A 21,549-nucleotide genomic window follows, 5' to 3' on the forward strand; every position below is an offset into this window, starting at 1 on the left:
TTTTCCTCAGAATTCTACACACAACACCCGATAATGATAACGTGAAAAAACTTTATTTGAGGTTTTTGCAAATTTATTAAAAATAAAAAACTGAGAAAGCACATGTACATAAGTATTCACAGCCTTTGCCATGAAGCTCCAAATTGAGCTCAGGTGCATCCTGTTTCCCCTGATCATCCTTGAGATGTTTCTGCAGCTTCATTGGAGTCCACCTGTGGTAAATTCAGTTGATTGGACATGATTTGGAAAGGCACACACCTGTCTATAGAAGGTCCCACAGTTGACAGTTCATGTCAGAGCACAAACCAAGCATGAAGTCAAAGGAATTGTCAGTAGACCTCCGAGACAGGATTGTCTCCAGGCACAAATCTGGGGAAGGTTACAGAAAAAGTTCTGCTGCTTTGAAGGTCCCAATGAGCAGAGTGGCCTCCATCATCCATAAGTGGAAGAAGTTCGAAACCACCAGGACTCTTCCTAGAGCTGGCTGGCCATCTAAACTGAGCGATCAGGGGAGAAGGGCCTTAGTCAGGGAGGTGACCAAGAACCCGATGGTCACTTTGTCAGAGCTCCAGAGGTCCTCTGTGGAGAGAGGAGAACCTTCCAGAAGGACAACCATCTCTGCAGCAATCCACCAATCAGGCCTGTATGGTAGAGTGGCCAGACGGAAGCCACTCCTTAGTAAAAGGCACATGGCATCCGCCTGAGTTTGCCGAAAGGCACCTGAAGGACTCTCAGACCATGAGAAACAAAATTATCTGGTCTGATGAGACAAAGATTGAACTCTTTGGTGTGAATGCCAGGTGTCACGTTTGGAGGAAACCAGGCACCGCTCATCACCAGGCCAATACCATCCCTACAGTGAAGCATGGTGGTGGCAGCATCATGCTGTGGGGATGGAACTGGGAGACTAGTCAAGATAAAGGGAAAGATGACTGCAGCAATGTACAGAGACATCCTGGATGAAAACCTGCTCCAGAGCGCTCTTGACCTCAGACTGGGGCGACGGTTCATCTTTCAGCAGGACAACGACCCTAAGCACACAGCCAAGATATCAAAGGAGTGGCTTCAGGACAACTCTGTGAATGTCCTTGAGTGGCCCAGCCAGAGCCCAGACTTGAATCTGATTGAACATCTCTGGAGAGATCTTAAAATGGCTGTGCACCGATACTTCCCATCCAACCTGATGGAGCTTGAGAGGTGCTGCAAAGAGGAATGGGCGAAACTGGCCAAGGATAGGTGTGCCAAGCTTGTGGCATCATATTCAAAAAGACTTGAGGCTGGAATTGCTGCCAAAGGTGCATCGACAAAGTATTGAGCAAAGGCTGTGAATACTTATGGACATGGGATTTCTCAGTGTTTTTATTTTTAATAAATTTGCAAAAGCCTCAAGTAAACTTTTTTCACGTTATCATTATGGGGTGTTGTGTGTAGAATTCTGAGGAAAAAAATGAATTGAATCCATTTTGGAATAAGGCTGTAGCATAACAAAATGTGGAGAAAGTGATGCGCTGTGAATACTTTCTGGATGCACTGTATGTGTCTCCATTATATGCCATGTGGTATGGAAATTGTAAAAGCAATGTTAATATTTGTGACACACCATCTGTTGGAATGAAAAATGCGCTAAATACGTCTCAATTATATGCCGTGTGGTATGAGATTCGTAAAGTTAATTTTAATGTTTGTGATGCATCATCTGTTGGAATGACAAATGCAGTACACACGTCTCTGTTATATAGCATGTGGTGTGGCATTCATTAAGACAATCTTAATGTTTTCTATGTGCCATCTGTTGGAATGACATAGGCAATACAGATGTCTCTATTGTATGCCATGTTAACATTTGTGTTACACCATATGTTGGAGTGACAGATGCAATACACGTCTCCGTTACATGGCATGTGGTACAGGATTCGTAAAGGAAACGTTAATGTTTGTGATTTGCCATGTGTCAGAATGAAAAATGCAATAACAAATATCGCCGATATATGCCATGTGATATGGGATTGATAAAGGCAATGTTAATGCTTCTGAATGAGAAATGCAATACATATGTCTCTATTTTATGCCATGTTAATGTTTGTTTTGCTCCATCTGTTGGAAAGACAAATTCAATACAGATGTTTTCATTATATGCCATGTGGTATGGGATTTGTAAAGGCAATGTTAATTTTTTTTATACGCCATCTATTGGAATGACAAATGCAATATGTATATCTCCTTTATCTGCTATGTTAATGTTTGTGATGCACCATCTGTTGGAATGACAAATGCAAGGCATTTTTTCTACAAATGTTTATGATGCACCATCTGTTGAGAATTGCCAGTGTGGGCAAGCTATTCTTTTACATTTATTTAAAGTGATTTAGTTTGTAACACAATTGTGTGTGGCAAATACATAAATACTATGTTTGACTTGAAAAATGCCAAACCTATCCAACAGATCCAACAGTAAAGAACAATTGGAGACCCCTGACCTATATATTCACTATGGGGACACCTGGAGAAATAACAACAAAATAATATAAAATGTTTGAGTTCACGTGAAAACTATCATTGCGTCATCTTATAATTAAAATTTTATTTTCATGTGTGATTTGAAGAATCATTATGGGCTATATAGTGGCAGCTTCGCAGGTGAAGGGCTACAGCTTGAGTCCTGACTTTTGTGCCTTTTATTTCGGAGTTTCCACGATCTTCCCTTGTTTATATGGGTCACCTTTTGAGGTTCATGGCTTCCTCCCACAGTTAGATGCTTGCAGATTGATTAGCAAAACAAAGTCGAATGTGGGTACATGTGTGACCGTGCCATATGCTGGCGTAAGACTGCTTCTGGCCTGATGTCTCATCAATGTGCCCTGGAAAAGCGGGAAATAGTCCATCCATCCATTATCCAACCCGCTATATTCTAACTACAGGGTCACGGGGGCCTGCTGGAGCCAATCGCAGCCAGCACAGGGTGCAAGGCAGGAAACAAACCCTGGGCAGGGTACCAGCCCTCTGCAGGGCACACACACACACACACACACACCAAGCACACACTGGGGACAATTTAGGATCGCCAGTGCACCTAACCTGCATGTCTTTGGACTGTGGGAGGAAACCGGAGCACCCGAAGGAAACCCACGCTGACACAGGGAGAACATGCAAACTGCGAGGCAGCAGCACTACCCACTGTGCCACCGTGCCTCCCGTGGTAAAGAATAAGTAGGAAATCTGCTTTGTGGCATGAGGCTCATGGGAAATGTAAGCCAATTTTGACTGATAGGTGAACATCTTTAAAAACACAACAAATACGAATCACCGTTTATATGTCGAAATGTAGATACATACGTGTCATGTCATGGTCTGACCCACTTAATCCAGACCGGAGTCATGGTGGGGGCAGTGGATGGAGCCTATCCCAGTTAGCATATGGCGCAAGGTAGGAAAAACTCTGGACAGGGTGCCAGTCCGTCGGAGGACACACACACATACATACACACAACATTCATATGCCATGCAGAGAGAACCTGGCAGGTAAAACCTGGTCTTCTTAATGTGTGCCACACTCAGATGCACAATAAAAAAACAGAATTTTTATGAAACATCTAGACACAATTACAGAACCCTGCCTGTCGTGTTCACTATGTGGACATGTGACAGTCACACCTGTATGAATTTGATGGACATCCCATTGCACAACCATTGGCATTAATATGGAGTTGTTGCCCCATTTGTGAAAGGCTTTCTGCAAGTGTGTGTCTGTGGGAATTTGTGCCCATTTGGCCAAAAGTACATTTGTGGACAGGTGCTGATGTTGAATGAGAAGACTCGTCTCATAATCGAAATTCCAGTTCATCTCAAAGGTGTTCATTAGGGTTGAGATCAGGGCTCTCTGCGAGTTCCTCTATCACTTCATGGACCTGGGCATGAGCCAACCTGGAACACAAAAGGGCCTTCTCCAATCTGTAGCTGCAACACTGGAAGAACAATGTCTTTGTATGCTGTACCATTAGCAAAGCCCTTCACTGAAACCATGAGACCCAGCCCTATGAGACCATGAGACCCTACCATTATGCCTACTACACCAAACTTAACAGTACGCGCTCTCTTTCTGGAAGATAACGCTCTCCTGGCATCTGGCAAACCCAATTTCACCCATCAGACAGCCAGATAGTAATGCATAGATTCATCACTCCAAAGAACACGTGTCCAATGGCTCACCAGTCAACGCTCGGCTTGCGTACAGCTGCTTGTGCTTTGAATCTCCTCTTGTGAAGCTTCTGACAAACATTTCTTGTGCTGATGTTGTTTCCAGAGGCAGTTTGGAACTCTCTTATGAGTGATGTGACAGAAAATAAGTCATTTATACACACTCTTCAGCACCCAGCGGCCGTACTCTGTGGGTTTCTGTGGTCTGCTATGTCATGGCCAAGTTATCTATCTATCTATCTATCTATCTATCTATCTATCTATCCTGCCTACTATTCTAAAATTAAAATCTATCTATCTATCTATCTATCTATCTATCCTGCCTACTATGCTAAAATTAAAATCTATCTATCTATCTATCTATCTATCCTATCCTGCCCACTATACTAAAATTAAAATCTATCTATCTATCTATCTATCTATCTTCTAATAGCACTTTTCTTTTGACTGGGGTAGATCTATCACATGTACAAACTTATGGCAAAGGTGGCATCATATGAGAGTGCCACGTTTAACTTCACAGAGCTCTTCAGTACGACCCGTCGTGTTGATTTGGTGCGCCTGTTAATAATGCACTCATTAATTTGGGGGGATGTCCACATCCTTTTGACCATGCAGTGTAGATTAGAATGATCATTTATTGTGGAATGCACTTTATCTTCACTGTTTTTGAACCGAACAGGAAGAGGTGGCCCTTCTGTTTGATCTTGACACACTACTCTCATCTTTGTACCTGACAATGTATGTTATCGTCAGCTGTAATCTGTGTTTACCTGGATACAAAAGGTGCCTGAAGAAATCACATCTGCTGTCGGATGCCTGCATTGATGTGTGCTTATAAAGCGCATTCTATGGCTGCACTAAAGCAGTTCAAAGTATTATCTGGATACCGAGTGGTTTATAACGGTGCAGTGTGCGTGAAGTGAACTGTTTTTTCTTTGTGCCCTTCTGCGATTGGCCAGGCGAGCTCATTTCCTCGCTATGTTTTGAAAGAGCTATGAAAACAAGCAGTGAGTCTGCACAAAGATAACATACCATGTTCAAGTTAGGATGATCTCTTCATAGATACTTGAAACATTTCCCCTCTGCATTTCCGGACATTGACCAGCACTCTCGTGGAAAAGAAAAGAAAAAAAGAACTTCACAAAACTTTAGCACATTTAGAATGGTGGAGTCAAATGTGAATAATGAGACATATCACTCACGCTCCTATCATTCCTTTGGATGTTTTATTTTTATTTTGCTTGTTTTGTCTTCAGTAACTTCTGGGTGCCTGAAGAGCGAGTGAAAGAACGCATATGTTGTGATCATGGCCGGGAGCAGACAGCAGGAAAGACGAGAACTCTGGAAAAGGCTTTCACTGGACAGCAGCCTTGTGGTAAGAAATTGAAAAAGATATCTGAGTTACAGTTTACTTTACCGGAAAGCAAAAATGTACAGTAAGACAATGTAGTGGTCTTGGTTGTGTTTTTCTATGATGCATTTCTACCAGCCTTACAATAATTCCTCATTCTGTCCTACTGAGATTATTAACAAAAATGGATTTTAATGAGCTGTTTTGTAAGGAAAAGCAGTCAAGTATATATATATATATATATATATATATATATATATATATATATATATATATATATATATATATATATATATATGTGGTGCCAGCAGCTACCCTCTAAAACACACATAGCTCTGATCTCTCTCTCAAAAATGTCAAACATTACTCCTTAACAATCTGTAGATGATAATTTCAGCTGAAGAAACAGGTATCGCTAGCTGAGCAGAGGCAAGGTGCGCTCCAACATGTGGCGAGAGGCACAGCGACTCGAACGGAGGCTGGTGTGTGAGTGAGGAGGGTCCTGGAACCCCTCAACCCACTGTGCCCCTTTTGGATTTGCACAAATAAATTGGTACCTGCAATTGAACTATGATTCTTAGTGCAATGATAGAAGTTGCAAAATCAACCAGAATGTTCAAGCAAATTCTTGAAAAAACGGATTTAAATCCGTTAAGCCGTTCTCTCATACACTGGCTAAGCGGAGGTAAGTTACGCCGCTTGGTCCAGTGCATCTCTCTCGGATTTGCACAAATAAATCTGTACCACAAGCGAACTATGAGACTTAGCGCGATGAGAGAAGTCGTAAAATCAACCGGAATGTTCAAGCAAATTATATTAAAAAAGAATAAATAAATGATTTAAATCCGTTAGGTAATTCTCTTGTGAATAGTGGGCAGACATATAGATATACAGACAGACATTAGATTTTATATATATATATATATATATATATATATATATATATATATATATATATATATATATATATATATATATATATATATATATATATATATATATATCCATCCATCCATTATCCAACCCGCTATATCCTAAGTACAGGGTCACAGAGTCTGCTGGAGCCAATCCCAGCCAACACAAGGCGCAAGGCAGGAAACAAACCCTGGGTAAGGTGCCAACCCACAACAGTGCACACACACCCACACACCAAGCACAATTTAGAATCGTCAGTACACTGAATCTGCATGTCTTTGGACTGTGGGAGGGAACTGGAGTACCCGGAGGAAACCCACTCAGACACAAGGGAGAACATGCAAATATATATATATATACACAGTATATACACATTGTGGCAGTAGGGGGCAGTAGTGCACCCTCGAACCCTCAGGTACGACTCCTGACACCAGGTAACAGTCCAAGACCTTTTTATTTTTCCCACAGTGCACCAAGCACCTTCCACACTACAAATAAACACACTCTAATAAACACTATCCACACAATAACCTCTCCTCCTCGCCCAGACACTTTGCTCCTCTCCCACCCAGCACAGCTCAGTGTCTGGACTGAGGCACCGTCCTTTTATAGGCCCTGACCCGAGGTGTTCCTGTCCCAGCAGTCCACAGTTCCCTATTCCTTCCGGGTCAGGGCAACCAGTCCATTACTTCAACCCGGGAGCACGCCATACCTTCCTGTCACGTGACCGTGACGTACTCCCGGGTCATAAGGCACAACAGAGCCCATAAGTCCCCCCACAGCGACTCCTGGTGGCGCCCAAGGTATCCAGCAGGGCTGTGTATAAATACCACAGAGTCCATAAGGCCCTGCTGGACCTCGGAGCACGATCCCGCTGTCTGGAGAGCTCCTCCTGTTGGCCTGGGGGTGCGGACCGCCTCGGAAGCCGGCAGTCTTCCACAGTTCCCCCTTAGTGACGACTTCTGGGGCGGAGCGTCCGCCCGAAGGGACGCCCTCCTCCAGGAGGACGCGCCATCCGGCCTTGAATGCGTTGTCCCTGTCCTCGAGAACCTTGGAGGGACGGTGTACTTCCTGTCCCCCGGGACAATAGCGCCTCGGGCCCGTCGCCGCAATTATAGCACCGACGAAGTCCTCCTGGTTGCTTCCCTCTGCGGGACCAAAAACACCTCGGAAACTCCGCCAGCGTCGTCTCCGCCCCTTCACCTGCCAGGGAGGGCATTACGGCCGCTTGGCTGCCCTCAAGCCTTCTCTCCATTATGTCGGGAGACCCACCTTTCCTTTTGGGGATCTCCGCTTGATTTGGGGCTTGCGCCAGCCTGAGGCTCTCTATGGAAAGAGAGAGCCTCTTTGCTGTCTGCACACCCGCTGTCCTACGCTTATTAGGTTCGGCGTCATTAGTACCGACTTCGCCCGATGTACAGCACCAACCAGCTGCACCGGCACGAGCGGCGCTTCCCCCGGCACTCCTATCACCGGCGTTAACCCGCACTTGAGACCGGTCGGGTCCTCGGGAGTACTGCTCGAAAGCCACGCCACGCCGCATGCCCCGGGCCGCTTGCTCCAGTCCCCACCATTCGGTCATCATGCCCCAGTCCCTTGTCGGGCACACAGTGCTTTGACACGCCGCTACTCATTCTCAGCGGTGCCCGACGCACTGTGTCCCCTTACACTCTACGACACGGGAGGGACTCACCTGTACTCCCGCATCGATCATCTCCGGAGGTTCCCGGCCCAGCCGCTGCACGTAGTCCTGTAGACCCTTTAACGGGCTGCAGCCGCCGCCCCAAGTCCTCCACACGCCCTTCAGCTGTTGTAAGTCCTGTAAGAAACAGCTTAGGGGTGCGAGGTATTTCTCGAGACCCCGTAAGTCCAAACAGTTAATGTTTACGGCCGGAGTTGTTTGCGCTTCCGCATTTCGCTTACCTCCCGCCGGGGACCAATGAGCACGCCCCTCCTGGCACGTGTTCAGCTGGGCCGCGCAAAGGCTCTTGGGAGTTGAGTCCTCAGAGGGACGGCTGGCTACTACAAGCCGCTGCGATCTGCCTTCTCCTTTACGCGGCAGACTCGCCAGCCACAACCCGTCCCTCTTTGTCGGCGGTTTTTCTTTCGGCGGCGCTTCGCCCGCCTTCCCTGCCTTTCCAGGAGGCGTGGACCCGTTAGGGGATGACCGGCCTCGTCGGCGGACTCCGGGTTTCCTCCACCGTCCCGACATCCACCGCGGGTGACCAGTCTGTAGTCGCCGACTGCGGCTGTCTCTAGCCGTCTTGCGCCACGGCTTGTCTTTTGGGAGCCGCGCCATTTTGCCGAGCACGGGTAGTCGTCCAAGACGCCGCTGCGATCCTCCCGGCGGACGTCTGTAAAACAGGATAAAAACAAAGGCGGGACGTCGGGCGGTTTACCTGCAGCCGCCTCCGTAACGGAATGCGGCACCCCCGGACCGTCTAAGGAATACGCTGCGCCCGGGATTTGTCCGTGTGCCGGGTCCTTCGCGGCCCGGATCAGCGCTTTGTCTTCCTCGCTCCCGGTCAGGAGGGTCCAGGACATCGCGGCGTCCGTCATGCCCTGCAGGCGGCTGGGACTGAGCTTCTTTTTCCCTGTTTTCTTTCCCATAGTCCTGCAGAACGGGATGGCGCGCACAGTTGCAGCTTTTCGGTAGCGGTGGTGTTTGCACCTCCGTGAAAAGATGGGGAATCCCGAGGGTTGTCTGCCCACACAAAATTTGTTTGTAATGCAGGTCCTCTGCCAACAGACGGCCAGAGAATCCTGCCGACTACGCCAGTGTGGCAGTAGGGGCAGTCAGTGCACCCTCGAACCCTCAGGTACTACTCCTGACACCAGGTAACAGTCCAAGACCTTTTATTTTTCCCACAGTGCACCAAGCACCTTCCACACTACAAATAAACACACTCTAATAAACACTATCCACACAATAACCTCTCCTCCTCGCCCAGACACTTTGCTCCTCTCCCACCCAGCACAGCTCAGTGTCTGGACTGAGGCACCGTCCTTTTATAGGCCCTGACCCGAGGTGTTCCTGTCCCAGCAGTCCACAGTTCCCTATTCCTTCCGGGTCAGGGCAATCAGTCCATTACTTCAACCCGGGAGCACGCCATACCTTCCTGTCACGTGACCGTGACGTACTCCCGGGTCATAAGGCACAACAGAGCCCATAAGTCCCCCCACAGCGACTCCTGGTGGCGCCAAGGTATCCAGCAGGGCTGTGTATAAATACCACAGAGTCCATAAGGCCCTGCTGGACCTCGAGCACGATCCGCTGTCTGGAGAGCTCCTCCTGTCGGCCTGGGGTGCGGACTGCCTCGGAAGCGGCAGTCTTCCACAACATATATATATATACTATATATATATACTATATATATATACTATATATATACTATATATATATATATATATATATATATACTATATATATATATATATATATATATATATGTGTATATACTGTGTATATATATATATATATATATATATATATATATATAGATACAGTAGATATATAGATGGAACACACCTATGACATATTCAAAAGTTTTTAAGCTGTTATTTTCCAGTTGTGCCCCATAGCATCCATTGTAAAGTGCCAGTGTGGGCAAAAAATTTCATTAAATTAATAGAAAACGCTTCCCTATGGAATACAAAAGCATATGCATAAATACCACTTTTGAGAAGATATAACTTTGACTTGAACAATCCTGAACTTATCTTTTAACTGTGGCATCTGCACTGGCAGGAGTGAATTGTTAGGACCTAACAAATCTGAAAGTTTTGAATGTTATTGATTTATATTTCTAACAGTAAGATGACTGAGCTACTTGCTGCCTAGACTTAATCTTTATCTTGTTGAATGTTTTGGGCGTATTTAGGGGGCTAATTTCCTTCAGGTAAGCGCCTTGAGCATAGGAAAGGCGCTATATAAATAAAATGTATTATTATTCAAGACGTGTCCCTGTGATATGAGAAGTCTGTGGTGAAGCTCGACTTTATAAATAATATAAATAATAATAATAAATAATAAGAAATAATATATAATAATTATAAATAATCGGGAGGTCCAGAGCGTGCAGCCACCAGGTGGGGTGTAGGGTGTGATGTTGCTTGGCTGAACACGTGCTCACGTTCAAATGTGGGCGGGTCGGTCAAGTCCTTCATTCACACCTTGGAGCAGGAGGTGGGTGGCACAGGTTGGGGGCGAGGGTGAGGCTTGTGCTTGAGGAGTGCCTGAAGGGCGGGACTCCTGCTTATTTAGTTGGGCCCATCAGGTGGTGTTTCCCTCAGGAGCAGGGGAAGTGTAAGTGGCTCAGTGTGGCACCCTGCAGAATGCCATGTATCTAATGGTTCCCTGCGCCTGTCGGTGGGCATCTCTTCTAGCTACGGATACCGGTAATGGTGATTTAAGGGGCAGCACCAGAGTTTGGATGGAGCATGGAGGCTCATGACTGTCTTAAGATAAAGATGTCTGCCTTGATTTTAACCTCATTTTATTGGATCAATTTATTTGACGCTTTGTAACCTCCTCATGAACATCGATTGCTTTGGATTATTTATTTAATGAAGAATTCAAGCACTGCACCTTTGGACACTGTTTTGTTTTAAATAAAAGCACTAGACACTTGCAGCCCCCCTTCGCTGACTGTGTGCATCCTCTTTTGCCCGGCTCATCCTTAGGTCCGTTATTAGTGTTCCCGGGTTCAAGAGCTTCCAGAAGCTACCATGGAGTGTGGAGTCGACCCAGACTGTCCCACTCATTTGAAATGTTAAAGAGAAACTCCTTTATCTTGTTTATTAATATATACTAGGGGGCTCTGCCCCCTGCTCGCTTCGCTTGCCAACCCCTGTGTTTGGTAAATCGGATGTGCAATTTTAAAAGCTGTTTTTTTTTGTTTGGAATTGTTTCAGTTTCATTATTTGCACTTTTACAAGTTTCATTAAAAACAATATTTGCAATTACCTTTTGTTCAGAATTGAATTTTGATTCCGTTTCTGGAAATACATCGTGACAATGCAACGTATAACTGCCCGTGAGTGAATATCGTTTCTTTTTCTCTAATAAATAATCTGACTTTTTCTAATGTTTGTCCCTGTGATTTGTTAATTGTCTTTGCATAAGCTATTCTCACAGGAAACTGTAAGCGTTTTAATACGAATGGCATATCACAATCTCCTTTGGTGTCTAATGTTATTTGCGGAATATGTACAGGGTGAGGCAGAAAGGACGGACTTTTTTACAAAATCACAAAATTGTTAAAGTTCATATTGGAATAGCATTTGACAATTTTTAGGAATGGAAATGCAAAATACGCCTTACCGAACGATTACTGAGGCCAAGTTCAGAAGAATGCCTCCGAGCAGATCGACTTGGATTGCGCAGCAGGGCTTGTTGTACGCTTTCCACATTTTCAGGGGTACGTGCCGTTCGTGTAGCCCCCGGTGGTCTTTTGTTCATTAGTGTACCTCATGTACAAAGTGCTTTAACCCAGTGTAGGATAGTGTTAGGCGCGGGAACAGCTGTATTTCTGTGGATAAGGAAATGGCAACGAAACTAATAGATTGGTTGTTCTTGACAAAACAGCCGTACGCAAAAACACGGTGTTCTATCGTCCACGGCTCCATGGCTTCAACTAAAAAGAAAATAAAAAAATGCTAAGACTTTGCGAACCTAACGCCACCTACCGCACATCTGTCACTCCACCTAGTGGTGAGTTCTAGCCATTTCAAAGACGTCCGTCCTTTCTGCCTCACTCTGTACTACATTACCTTTCTTTTTGCCTGTTTAAATGTGCATCGCTTCTCCGTGATCATAAATATACACCTGACCGAATTGTGTTTTCTTTGAAATTAAACTTGTCGTTGCTTTAACTGACGTGGGACCACAGATTCTCGTAGCGTATGATCCATAATTTCTCTTTTTTAGCTCTAATGTGATCTTTATCTTGTTTTGATACTTTCAAATTTTTCTGCTTTTATATTCTGTAACTTACTCTGTATGTGTATCGTGCCATCGTTTTTTTGTGTCTTTTGAATTCCACTGTTTTCATTATCTCTAACCTGCTCTGCCTGTGTTTCGCCCCCTTGTTTTTGATCCTCTTTATGACGTTTTACTTTGTTTTCTGCTCTTTGCCTTTTATTTCAGACCTCGCTTTGTCCGGCTATTTTTCCAGTTGCACCTGGTCCTGAAGATTAATTTCCTTTTGTTTGTGCTAATGCGATTTTTATGTGAATGTGAATTTCCCCTTGGGATTAATAAAGTATCTATCTATCTATCTATCTATCTATCTATCTATCTATCTATCTATCTATCTATCTATCTACATATTATATAGTGCCTTTCACATCTATCTATCTATCTTTCTAAATATTATATAGTGCCTTTCACATCTATCTATCTATCTATCTATCTATCTATCTATCTATCTATCTATCTATCTATCTATCTACATATTATATAGTGCCTTTCACATCTATCTATCTATATTTCTAAATATTATATAGTGCTTTTCACATCTATCTATCTATTATATAGTGCCTTTCACATCTATCTATCTATCTTTCTAAATATTATATAGTGCCTTTCACATCTATCTATCTATCTATCTATCTATCTATCTATCTATCTATCTATCTATCTACATATTATATAGTGCCTTTCACATCTATCTATCTATCTTTCTAAATATTATATAGTGCCTTTCACATCTATCTATCTATCTATCTATCTATCTATCTATCTATCTATCTATCTATCTTTCTAAATATTATATAGTGCCTTTTACATCTATCTATCTGTCTATCTTTCTAAATATTATGTATATAGTGCCTTTCACATCTATCTATCTGTCTGTCTGTCTGTCTGTCTGTCTGTCTGTACGTACTGTCTTTTTTTGATACCTCCGCGTCCGGCTTGAAAAGAGAAGAATTAAGAAAAACAGACTGACGTAATAAAGTGTCACAAAAGTTTTACTTGAACAATCGCTGACTTCGTAACCCCAAACACGACTTTCATATTCTGTACCTTTCTCTGCATGTGTATGCGCCATCGTTTGTTTGAGCCTTTCGAATTCCACTGCTTTCATAATCTCTTATCTGCCTTTTCTCTCCAACGCTTTTGGGTCTCTTTTCTCCATGTTGCTCTTTCTTCTTGGCTTAGTCGTTGACGTCTCATGTAGAATGTATTGTCCTTGCACGCTTTATATGTGCTGAGAACGCAGGATCTGTGTGTGCTATGTGCCTTTACACGACTGAGTGTTTTGCTGGCCGTGCTTTTATTTGATATCGGTTGTAAGTAGGGTGTGTCTTGCAAGAATCTCATGTTCCACGTCCCCGCGAGATGGTCCTGTGACAGTCTCTTGGCACCAAGTCTCACGTTTACGGTCCCCGCGAGACACTCCGTGGCCAGTCTCTTTCATCTTGCGGGCCTTTTAAGTGTCTTCCGAGAACTTCAGAGAAGATCGTCTCCCTGCCTTTCCTTTCCAAGATTTTTTTATTTAATAGATAGATATATAGATTGTTCATCCGCTTTAAGCATTTTGGTTATTTGAAATTCCAATTACACAGCAGCAAATCTTTAAAAGGGGAACCCCCCACGTCACCCTGAGATGACAGTCTGTGGCGATTCTTCAAAAGAGGAATCCCCACATCCCAGGAGGACTGTCGGCAGCCATTCTGGTATTCGAAGACATCCGGGTCATGAGGGAAAACAAAAAACGTTTGTGCATCACTGGCATGGTGCACTCGATCACATTCTTGAAAGAGGTGAATGTAAGTGTTCTTCTTAAAAATGGCAGATTTCACTAACATGGCATCAGGCTAATGCCTTTCTTCAGTACTTTCCTGCTGAATCATTCTCTAAGGTCTCCAATGCAGAATACCACACAAACTGTAAATTTGGGGGCACTATCTAAAATAATGTGAATTTCTTTTCTCTTGGGTGTCCCGTCACCTTCTACCGTAGTGATAATCAGTTTTGTTGTGGTGGTTGACCTCGGGTCAGAGTCCTTCAATTTGAGTGGCAGTTTGAATTTGTTGCTTTTCTCGTTTATTGTTTGATGAGTTTTCTTATCTTGCACTGCATCTCTGGGTCCCTTGTGCTAGATAAGTAGGTTAAAAAAATGGATGAATTGTTCTCAATGCTTGAAAGGGTACTGTACATGATAAACACCACACAAATGTTGAATACTTTGATGGAAAGATGTTTGGGAACAATGAGGGGCCTTCACTGATACCTACTTGATACTGAGTTTGAATGTTATCTGTTGTGTTTCTTCTGCTTAGACTCCATCTTTGTAGATAACTGCAAATGAAAGGATAAACAAAAGCCCGTATGCCACCCAGGCCTATGAAATTAAAGGCTTCTCCCTTTTTACATCCTTTGACATTTTTCTGTTGCTCTGGGGTATTTCCCTCCTGCCGATTTAGATGTTGTATCAACTCCTTATCAACACCAGTCCTGACTTGCTGCTGCCTCGGGCCACTTTTGTAGGTATGCTGACTGGTCACCTAACTAGAATTTGAAGGATCACTCCTGGTGTTTCTGGAGTTCTGTTGGGCCTCTTTCAAAGCTACAGTAGTTAATTAATCATTAATTACGGGGCCATTGTAGTCTGCCAAGCACTTACTTCTAAAGCTTATCAACAAATTCAATTTAATAATGTTAGTTTTTAAATAAGAACATTTATAAGCACATAAATAAGTCATCTTCCAAGGAAAACACATTCTTATGTTCTGTCAAGCAGTTCCATCACAATTTATTATAGTACAGGTAAAACTGTTTTTATCATTCAATCAATAAATCAATGTTTTCTTATTTTAACAATATTTTCATGCCATAACAATTTTATAGAGCCTGCAAGATTATCTACAGCGTGAAAAATGTAAAGTGTAAAGTATAAAGGACCTGACAAATGTATTCAGTAGGTGTCAAATAGTTCAACTGTTACAAAATAAAAGTAAGCTTACGAAGAAGGTTACAGAGCAAAAGGACCTTGAGCATCGGAAAAGTGAGATATAAATATAATCTAAATCAATCTATCTATCTATCTATCTATCTATCTATCTATCTATCTATCTATCTATCATTATATAGTGCCTTTCATATCTATCTATCTATCTATCTATCTATCTATCTATCTATCTATCTATCTATCTATCTATCTATCTATCTATCATTATATAGTGCCTTTCATATCTATCTATCTATCTATCTATCTATCTATCTATCTATCTATCTATCTATCTATATATAGTGCCTTTCACATCTATCTATCTATCTATCTATCTATCTATCTATCTATCTATCTATCTATCATATAGTGCCTTTCATATCTATCTATCTATCTATCATATAGTGCCTTTCATATCTATCTATCTATCTATCTATCTATCTATCTATCTATCTATCTATCTATCTATCTATCATATAGTGCCTTTCATTATCTATCTATCTATCTATCTATCTATCTATCTATCTATCTATCTATCATATAGTGCCTTTCATTATCTATCTATCTATCTATCTATCTATCTATCTATCTATCATTATATAGTGCCTTTCATATCTATCTATCTATCTATCTATCTATCTATCTATCTATCTATCTATCTATCTATCATATAGTGCCTTTCATATCTATCTATCTATCTATCTATCTATCTATCTATCTATCTATCTATCTATCTATCTATCTATCTATCTATCATATAGTGCCTTTCATTATCTATCTATCTATCTATCTATCTATCTATCTATCTATCTATCTATCTCTATCTATCTATCTATCTATCTATCTATCATATAGTGCCTTTCATATCTATCTATCTATCTATCTATCTATCTAATTATGATTGTCAGTTTTCTATTCAGTCTCTAGACTGTGATTGTGTTCAGTGTGTTCATAGTAATTAGTTGTGTGGATGTTAACTATTGACAGTATACAGTATCTGTCCCTTATCGCTGAATGTTTTTCTGACAGTGCTTTATCTTTTGAATGTTGTCCTATTTTCTTTTACACATATATAAACTTGCAAGTTTTCCGACCCTTATATCCCTTATGATAGTAAACTTTTAAACTATGTAAACAGTTTATATTATGAGATGATACCTCTTTTTAATTTTTTGTTTTCATCCGTTGAGAATAGAGTATAATGGGTATTGCCCCCAGCCGCTTGCCACAATATATAAAATCCGACATCTGTCTGTCTGTCTTTCTGGTTTTCACGACAGAACTACTTAACAGATTTAGATCATTTTTTTTTCTATAATTTGCTTGAACGTTACAGTTGATATGGCAACTTCTCTCATCACGCTAAGTATCATAGTTTGCTTGTGGTACTAATTTATTTGTGCATACCTGAAAGAGAGCGAGGCTGCAGGCCGAGGGGAGGGGGAGGCGTGGCCTCAGGAGTACGGTGCTGGGCGGGGCCCTCCTCAATCACGCGTCAGCCTCCATTCCAGTCACTCTACCTGTCGCCACGTGTTGGAGCGCACCTTGTCTCTGCTTAGCTAGTGATACCTGTTTGTTCAGCAGACCAGACATCATCATCTAGAGATGCTAAGGAGTAACGTTTGACGTTTTTGAGAGCGAGAGATCACAGCTACGTGGCTTCCGCTTGGCCAGAGATACCTTGCCAAATTTATACATTTTTGGAAAAGAGATCACAGCGACATTCTCGCCCCTGATAGCAAAACCAGGCTTTTCAGGGTCCAATATCCACTACTCACTGCACATGATCATCATTATTGTGCAATTTTTAAATAATGTGCAATAATCCAATAATGATATAGTTATTTATTCTTTCCAGATGTATTTTTTCTGCAACTTTTTTGCACCATTTGTTTATTTATTTGTTGTGTTCTACATATTATGATACCAAGATAAGTGGATTAGCAGATCATTTGGAATCTGTGATATCATTACTGAAGGACTTGGGTAGCAGACAGTCTTGGGCAGATGAAATTTAATGTCAGTAACTGTAAAGTATTACACCTAGGAAGTAAAAATGTGAGGTATACACAATGGATGGTCAGAAAATTGAGTGTCCACCTTAGGAGAAGGATTTAGGAGTCGTAGTGGACTCTAAGCTATCGGCTTCAGACAGTGTTGAAGAAGGCTAACACAATGTCAGGTTATATAGCGCCTTGATGTGTGGAGTACAAGTCACAGGAGGTTCTGCTCAGGCTTTATAACACACTGGTGAGGCCTCATCTGGAGTACTGGGTGAAGTTTTGGTCTCCAGGCTACAAAAAGGACAAAGCAGCACAAGAAAAGGTCCAGAGAAGAGCGACCAGGCTGATTAGAGGGCTACAGGGGTTGAATTATGAGGAAATATTAAAAGAGCTGAGCCTTTACAGTTTAAGAAAAAGAAGATTAAGAGGTGATATGATTGAAGTGTTTAAAATTATGAAGGGAATTAGTACAGTGGATCAAGACTTGTATTTTAAAATGAGCTCATCAAGAACACGGGGACACAGTTGGAAACTTGTTAAGGGGAAATTTCGCACAAACATTAGGAAGTCTTTCTTTACACAAAGAACGATAAACACTTGGAATAAGCGACCAAGTGGTGTGGTAGACAGTAAGACGTTAGGGACTTTCAAAACTCGACTTGATGTTTTCTTGGAGGAAATAAGCGGATAGGACTGGCGAGCTTTGTTGGGCTGAATGGCCTGTTCTCGTCCAGAGTGTTCTAATATATGCCTGCACTGGAGGTGCTGCTTTTAATCTCATTGTACATCATGTGTATAGTGACAATAAAAGGCATTCTGTTCTATAAAAATGTTGTATATCAAGAGGCCCTTGGATACGAAAGCTGTCAATATCGATTCTTCTCAGTACAAATGATTACACCTTTTTTATTGATCTTTAAAGTTTGTCCTGTTTCACTACTATGTCGGGGACAGCTAGTAAGTTGATGTGCTTGGCTTTGTTTTTTATGATTATAACTTGATTGGATTGCGGCCCACTTGTTGTCAGTTGCTGAAAGGAACGTAGATTTGAAAGCAGATATGAGGTGTCTCCTGAAGAAAAACAGATCCAGTGATAACGTAGACCGCAGTGTAAGCTAACTCCCATTTCTTCTTCTCAGACCTCTGGCTCACCGTTCAGACACGCGTATATATCAAAGTTATCGAGAGTGTTCAGACATCGTCCTGGTTTTTATAGGCATTAGTAATGAATCAGACATGAGATTTTGTTTTTTCCATCCCTGTGAATTTAGTGAATCTTTTCTTCTGGAAGCATAAAAGTTGATGTCTTTAAGAGAGGATTTTTAAACCGTACTGAAAGATTTCGAGAATTCATGGAACCTTTTCAAACAGGAACAGCTGTGTGCTAAGATTGCAGATGTGGGCAAATTTGTTGGTGCCCCTCCATGAAAAAAGAAGAACCCAAGATTGTGTCTGAAATAAGTCGAAACTGACAGAAGTCATTGGCAGCCATCGTTGTTTATTCCATTGTCAACGAAAATCTGACTTTACATAGATAGATAGATGAATAGATAGATAATGAAAGGTGCTATATGATTGATAGATAATGAAAGGCACTATATGATTGATAGATAGATAAACAGATAGATAAATAGATATAATGAAAGGCACTATATGATTGATAGATAGATAAACAGATAGATAAATAGATATAATGAAAGGCGCTATATGATTGATAGATAATGAAAGGCGCTATATGATAAACTAGCAAAATACCCACGCTTTGCAGCGGCGAAGTACTGCCTTAAAATTTAGAAAATTAAGAAGAAAATTAAACCTTTTTAAACTGAGGGAAAATATACCAATAATTATTTGTTAAAGTTTTCTTTGTATACCATGTTGTCAGTTCGGCCCTCCGAGTTGTAATCTGACCAAGCTGTGCACTGAGTTTACTCTTGAGCATGTAACGTACAGTTGGCCGTGTGAACAGTAATCTTGTCTCAAATCTCACAGCTTGGACTGCTGCTGTCATAATCAGTTTGAGTTTCATGGTTTGTTTCAATGACGTTAGTATTTGCAGGACTTGTTGTGTTGAAGTGACATTCGACATGTGTCAAGCGTTGTAAGTATACAGCCGGTTTCATTGATAACTTCACATCCAGCTTTTGAGAGTTTAAACATTCATAAACATCAAAGTGTCCACTACTGAAATCGTCACCTGTCAATCTAAGATGTTTAAGAGACATTGGCGGTTGTCCAAAGGTGTAAAATATTTGGCCATTTTGGTACACTTGAAAGCGACAACCGAACAATTCACCGGCAGCCATCAACTCACATGCAGATCCATAGGTGAAGGGCTTAAGCATTTCACTCTTCTAGTGCTCCTGTGTAGTCTAATTATCTCCTGTACCGTCATCAGTCCACACCTTGAACCTGTCCCAGTCATTCAATACATAAGACACAATGTTCCTCCGGATATCAAGAGTGAGCCTGATATGGCCGTGCAATATGTAACACAGAGAATGGAAAAGGCAGGTGCCATCTCTGGGCATGGAAACCACTCGGTAAGTGACAGTTCTTTGATCGATGGTGATCACCTCGATAGACATGTTAATGGGGGTACAGTTGGAATGATAAAGGAAATGGGCACCTGAACAATGTAAAGTAAGTCTAAAATACCTACACGATAACTATAATCTTAATAAATGAACAATAAAACAGCGGAGGATTAAATAAAAAGGCTGTAGTTGTCAGCAGGGAGACGTGAATCCCGTGGTGAAGCAAGGAAGGGAATGAAGAGACCGGAGCGACGGACGGCTTTATATAGGCAGGCAGCCAACAACGTGGGAGGTATTGGGATGGGGGACCCAACGCCGCCTCACATGGTGACCGAGCTGCAGGCTATGGACGTATATATGTACGTAAGTAGGATTCAGTTAGTGTTGGAAACCCGCGTACCAAATTTCTTGAAGATGGGCCCATAAGTAACAAAGACCGTTGAAACGTTCAATATGGCGGCCGACAGTGGCGTCATACCACCGAAATAAATACCAAATTTCAGCCTTTTACCTACACGGGAAGTTGGAGAATTAGTAAAGTTGGAAAGTTCAATATGGCGGCTGACAGTGGCGTCATACCACCGAAATAAGTACGTACATTGGTTTTGGTTAGCGCAGGGAAGCCGCCTACCAAATTTCGTGAAGATGGGGCCATGAATAAGAAAGTTCAACATGGAGGACGTTGTTGACCGTTATGCGTAGAATTTCGAAACCTGCTTAACTTTTGTAAGTAAGCTGTAAGGAATGAGCCTTCCAAATTTCAGCCTTCTATCTACACGGGAAGTTGGAGAATTAGTGACGTTTGGAAAATTCAATATGGTGGCCGACAGTGGCGTCATACCTCCGAAATAAGTACGTACATCGGTTTTGGTTAGCGCAGGGAAGCCGCCTACCAAATTTCGTGAAGATGGGGCCATAAATAAGAAAGTTCAACATGGCGGATGTTGTTGACCGTTATCGACCGTAATGACCGTTACGCGTAGAATTCCTAAATGAAACCTGCTTAACTTTTGTAAGTAAGCTGTAAGGAATGAGCCACAAAATTTCAGCCTTCTACCTACACGGGAAGTTGAAGAATTAGTGATGAGTGAGTGAGTGAGTGAGTGCGTGAGTCAGTGAGGGCTTTGCCTTTTATTAGTATAGATAGATAAATAGATAGGAAAGGCACGGTATGATAGATGGATAGATACTAATTTTAGTATAGTTGGCACATTAGATAGATAGATAGATAGATGAAAGGCACTATATATAATAGATAGATATGAAAGGCACCATATGATTGACAGACAGACAGACAGACAGATAGATAGATAGATAGATAGATAGATAGATAGATAGATAGATAGATAGATAGATAGATACTTTATTAATCCCAAGGGGAAATTCCCATACTCCAGCAGCATCATACTGATAAAGAACAATATTAAATTAAAGAGTGATAACAATGCAGGTATAACAGACAATAACTTTGTATAATGTTAACGTTTACCCCCCCAGTAAAACTTTAGAGTTTTGATTCAAAAGAGTATTTCTGGAAGTAACACAAATAAAAATGGCATGGGCAAAAATGATGGGACCCCTCACCTCATTGT

The 21,549-nt window shown here is 42.0% G+C and overlaps 1 protein-coding gene across 5 annotated transcripts in view; it reads left to right on the forward strand.

Moving 5' to 3' along the window:
• Positions 1 to 21,549, forward strand: part of LOC120530784 (nck-associated protein 5-like) — a 746,735-nt gene that overhangs the window by 64,299 nt on the left and 660,887 nt on the right. For 4 of the 5 annotated variants that reach the window (XM_039755382.1, XM_039755389.1, XM_039755381.1 and 1 more), the window contains exon 2: positions 5,454 to 5,572. In XM_039755382.1, the coding sequence (XP_039611316.1) occupies positions 5,504 to 5,572 (69 nt within the window). In that variant the 5' untranslated portion in view covers positions 5,454 to 5,503. Of the gene's footprint in view, positions 1 to 5,453; positions 5,573 to 21,549 lie in introns of those variants that run through there. The other variant, XM_039755384.1, reaches the window with a different exon arrangement.

The sequence above is a fragment of the Polypterus senegalus genome, chromosome 6 (genome assembly GCF_016835505.1).
Source record: "Polypterus senegalus isolate Bchr_013 chromosome 6, ASM1683550v1, whole genome shotgun sequence".
In the NCBI taxonomy this organism is placed as follows: domain Eukaryota; kingdom Metazoa; phylum Chordata; class Cladistia; order Polypteriformes; family Polypteridae; genus Polypterus; species Polypterus senegalus.